Genomic DNA, 4,842 nt, shown 5'->3' with positions numbered 1-4,842 from the left:
AATACACTCCTCAGCCTTAACTGTGCATCAGTAAGAATAAACGTTGTAACAGGTGACTGTGATAGGGAAATTTGCCTCTTGAGGGAAGTGCAGCATCATTAGAGGCAAACTGATTCTGTTTAGGAGGACTGAATCACAAGATCCTCAGGCACAAGTCATCTGCAATGAAGGATTAAATAATGGTGGGGGAACCCCCACCTTGTGAACACACTGTTTGCAGGTATAAGTTCATTCCAAATGGCAGATCCTTCAGAAGGAAGATGGCGTAAAATCAACAATAGTAAAAAATTCACTCGTTTTAATAATGTCTGTGTCATCAGATGTATAGGGAAGTTCTGCTCCCTGCAAATTCAAGTCACTTCTTGCTCATATTTGATAGCAATTTGACTTCTTCCTGGAGAAGAAACAGTACGAAGTGCATTTCCCTCCTCTGTGATTTTTCACTGAAGGCAGAGGGAGTTAGACAGGAGATGTAATGCCATGTAGCACAGTTCCAACAGTCTGAGAGGACAAATGTACAGCATGGAGCAGAAGAGAAAAACCTAAAATCCTCATATGGACCCTAGAGGACAGGAAGGAAAAGAGATACATCATCTTTGAGAACGTGACTAGTATAAAAAGCATCTGGCCTCTAAGGAAGAGTTTAGTGAGTGACATCTAAAGGAAAATACAGTGGCAAACCTAAAATATCAATCCAGTGATGTCTTATTTATAGGGTACCTAAAAGAGCTGAAAGTGCTGCTAGATTTTCACTATAAGCTCTCCAATTTCTCACCGCCTTGACAGTCATTTCTGTACAATCAATCAAGTATGATGGTCCCTCTGCTCACCCATAAGGCCAGTGCAGGATATTTTTAAGAAACAGATGGTGTGAATAATTTGCAGAACGCATAGCAATCAACATCATGGTACATGAGGAAAATAACCACTCCTCACCTGACTCTAGTTCAGCTGACGTATGAGCTTGTTGATACCCTCGCCTCGGTACCCAGTTTCACCTATCTCCTTGAGGAAACCCACTTTGTTACGTGCAGCATGGCGAGCAACAGAGAGATGAAATGGCCATAAGAAGTTAGTGATTTCTTGGAAATGCTGCCCAGCTGAATAAATTTCATGAATGAGATCTTCCAGGCAAATGACATCAAACTTTCCTGGGGAATAAGGGCATAAATACATAAATAAGAGGATGCACAACTATAAAATCCTTCTGCACCTCACCAAACTACCCACACATTTCCACACATATCTTCCCTTGCCAGCTCCTATTTCCTATTTCTCTCAATGAGTCGCATTCTCCCTCTATAGGTCATATCAAACCATTTAAATTACAGTCCCCTATTTCCTCAGTTCACTGCCTTTAGATCCTCTTCCTCACCTAGGTGTTCCTCTATCAGAGTGTTGTCTGTCAGAGGGACCTTCTTCTTGTTGATCTTTGCTTGGCCTCGTTTCAGGATGAGCTCTCGTATAGATTTCAGATTGGGATATCTGTACAAGACAAAAAACTGGTGTTTCTGCTGGAGGTATTAATGGTGCAGCATGGAGTTAGCCAAAGGGATTTCCTACCTCACTGTAGTGTCACAGAATAGATAGTATTAGAAAAGAGTCCCTAAAACACTGGGGATACTAGGGTCCCAACACCATTTTTAGGTATCAAGTCACCAAAGTTGTGGACTGAATTTAAAGAGCCAACTAATGATTTTACCAAGAGAAAAATAACTATATAAAAAAGCCACAAAGAGTATTTACAGGAGTCTACCACTGTATTATGATAATCAGAGGCGTACTCACCCCCATGCTACATAAGGTTCCACAGTGCGCAGCATCTTCAGTGAGGCTGGAGTCAGTTTAATGAATGTGCCACTGAAAATCTTCCTCAACCGCAGCATCTCTATCACCCTCCGCACTCTCAAACTCACCCCTTTAATCCTGAATTAGAGAAACCATGTTGGCAGCTGTACTTCTCCCACCCAGGTATCACCCAATGATCACTCGTAAGGGGCTTCACCTTAATAACCCCCAGCCTTGTTCTTTTCACTGCAGCAAGCATAGATCAGGAAATGAGCCCGGGCAGCTACAGAGATAACCAATAAAAGGAAGGAGATGGTATAGAAGAAGTTCCTTACTCTTCAATCCGCACAACAAATGCCAGTTTGTGTCCCTGAGGCAGAACCATTTGTCCAGGCTTCTGTTCCATGCGCTTCAGCCGGACCTCATCTCTGTGCTTGCGCCGTGAATCTCGAACAAACGTCTCAATACGTTTGAACTGTATCTGCTTCCCCTTCTGGTGCTAAATACAGAAAGATGAGAGATGATTAGCCCTCACAGAATGTGTGTATGAAAGGTTACATGCTGATAGAGGAAGAAAGTTAGATGTAGGGCCTGATGAACATTGCTGCCACTTCATTGCTGACTGGCTAAAGGAAGTGAAAACATTCTGAAGAGCATGAGGCCAAACTTGAGACAATCTTGTGGGCTGTATGGAACAGTATAGACCTCAGTCATTCTCTTCAATCCATGAGAAACCAGCCTACTGAACCTTTTATCTGAGCAAATTAGGAAAAAAGTATGTGGAGAAGTGCAGAGAATATACCTGAACACTCAGTCTAATAGCAATGCAGCTAGGCATGAGTGAGAAACTAAATGAAGCCACATGCAGCCCAGAGCGAACAGGGCTCCACAGCTAAATATAGTGCAAGAACAATCCATGAAAAGCCATAGTTCAGCAACAACCTACATACCCCAATTTAAGCCACATTTGAGTGTAATGACTAAATCCAAGCAAAATTTTTCAGCCAAAAACCATTTTCACTGAGAAATGCATTTTTGGGTTGACTGAAACATTTCACAGATTTCTGCTGATTTTATCAAGTTATTTCAGTCAAAACAAACAAAAAAATATGTTGGAAATATCCAAAATGCCTGTTTTTTATTTTGGGGACTTGATCACATGCCAAAAATGGAGAAGGAAGGTGTGGTAGTCCTTTATAAATTTGAGCCCTGTGGTTCGAGCACTCGTGGAATGTAGGTGTCCTGGGTTCAACTCCATGCTCAACACGAGCATGTCCCTCCTCCCAAGTGACCACTGTGCTACAGAATCATTCATCTCTGTCCAACGAAATAATTATTTAATAAAAGGTAGAATAACTTCAACAGGAGAGCCAGAGAGCCAATCCAGAATACCCCATAGCTAGAGAACAGGACACTCATCTGAGAGGTAAGAGCTAGAGTTTAATTTCCTGACCCGAATCAGGCACATTGTGGTACTGATCCTGGATTTCCCACCTCCTGGGCAAATGCTCTAATCACTGGGCTACAGGGCAGAGGTGGAGGGAAGAGTGGGACAACATCACTTCCCTCTCCTCCTCTGTTTTTCCTTGAGAAAGGATTACTTAGGCATGTAACTCCAAAAGAGAGGTCCTGCTTGTGAATGCTAAGCAGAGAGACAGGCTCCTAAATGTGGGCCAAAGGGAGGTGCCTAAATTCCTTTGAGAGGTGGGGCCTCACAATGCAAACTGTGAGCTCTAGTCTCTACAGATCACAAGCAACTAGTCCACAAACCACAATGTGGGAACTGAACAATGTTTTCTGCAACACTTCTTTATCCAGTATTGACAGGCTTTTGGCTAGTAATTCATCTTGGTAAACTAGGTAGATTAATTGTTGTGGACTGGGGATTTTATTTGTAAACAGCTATCCCCAGTCCCTTACAGCAATGCCACATTACCTGTGTTGGAAACTGTGCCTCCTCCCACATCTAACCCTTCACAGCAACCCCACCTCCAGACTAGCAAACTACAAAAATGCACACATAGTCAAGACCTTTCCATAGGCAATATTCCACCAAGTGCCTCCCAGTCCCGTTACCAACCTCTCCCCCAGCTGCTGCAGAATTTGCTTTAATAGCCGCCCTCCACCTCGGACAGGGACAACCTGCACAGGTATCAGAAGAGGGGCAGTTGCCATAGCCAGCCTGTAGTCCCCGGCAAAGCGCAGGGTGCCTGCAGTCACAGGGCCCCTACCTTCCTCTTGTCCAGCAGTGCCTGCTTTGCCTGGGAGGCCTTGAGAGCCTGATACGCCTTCCTCTTCTTCAGCAAGTTCTCCGGCACCAGCGGGATCTTCCTTTTGGATCTAACGCAACAGAACACGGCAAGTGAGACCCGTCACGCCCCGGCCCTGCCGCCACATCGGCGCGGGCGCGGGCCCGGGCAGGAGAGTCCGACACCGGCTCGGGAGAAGGGGGGAGGGCTTCCTCCTCACAAGCCCCTCCCGCCAGGCTGCCTCAGTTGGTGCCTCAACCCTCCCGCTGACCGACCGGCCGGCCGACCGACCGCCCCCATGCGAGTAGCTCCCGAGTCCCGACTCCCGCCCGCGGGGACCCACCACGGCGCGCACTTTTGCTCCCTCCCACCACCTCAACGACAAACACGCCCGGTAGCGTCTAGGGATCCCAGAGGGGCCACCCTCCCCGCTCGCAAAGTAACCGCTCACTCTGGCTCCGCCATGCTGCCTGCTCCGCCGCCGGCCTGGCCTGACCTGTCGGCAATCATGCGGCCAATGGTAATGCCACACTGCGCATGCGGCTTGGCTTCCTCCTGTATCACGCCAACACGCACAGCTACCACCCTCACTGCGCACGCGCCCGTCTAATATTATCTCCCCGCCGGCGCAGAAGCCATAAACTTTAGATACAGGTGGCTAGCGGTCGGCGATGATTTGAGCAACTGCTAGGAAAACAGCGGCGTGGCTCTGTTGTGTCTATGGTTTTGCTCTCAGGACAGGAGGCCTAACTGCCGCCTCTATGGTTCTGGGAGGGAGGGGGAAGGAGCGGGCCGGGTGGTTGGT

General features: G+C 47.0%; 1 protein-coding gene across 1 annotated transcript; it reads right to left on the bottom strand.

Annotated features, from left to right (window-relative positions):
- Positions 1-281: 281 nt before the first annotated feature.
- Positions 282-4,634, bottom strand: RPL7L1 (ribosomal protein L7 like 1). The gene is made up of 7 exons (XM_067549387.1): positions 4,489-4,634; positions 4,020-4,128; positions 2,124-2,287; positions 1,789-1,926; positions 1,376-1,485; positions 937-1,151; positions 282-562 (listed from the first exon to the last, which is right to left on the bottom strand). Exons 1-6 carry the CDS (start codon positions 4,545-4,547, stop codon positions 943-945), a joined length of 789 nt encoding a protein of 262 aa, XP_067405488.1. The 5' UTR covers positions 4,548-4,634; the 3' UTR covers positions 282-562; positions 937-942.
- Positions 4,635-4,842: the final 208 nt, after the last annotated feature.

Source organism: Emydura macquarii, unplaced genomic scaffold (genome assembly GCF_026122565.2).
Source record: "Emydura macquarii macquarii isolate MOO-44397 ecotype Brisbane River unplaced genomic scaffold, CSIRO-AGI_Emac_v2 contig_267, whole genome shotgun sequence".
NCBI classification, from domain to species: Eukaryota; Metazoa; Chordata; order Testudines; family Chelidae; genus Emydura; species Emydura macquarii.
This window is presented reverse-complemented; position numbering and strand designations above follow the sequence as displayed.

Excerpts from the sequence above, each read along its gene's own strand:
- RPL7L1 (XM_067549387.1), bottom strand. The coding sequence starts at position 4,547 with ATGATTGCCGACAGGTCAGGCCAGGCCGGCGGCGGAGCAGGCAGCATG. Across the intron at positions 4,129-4,488 it reads GGCAGCATGGCGGAGCCAGA|ATCCAAAAGGAAGATCCCGC; the intron begins GTGAGCGGTTAC and ends CTGTTGCGTTAG. Across the intron at positions 1,486-1,788 it reads GAACCTTATGTAGCATGGGG|ATATCCCAATCTGAAATCTA; the intron begins GTGAGTACGCCT and ends TGTCTTGTACAG.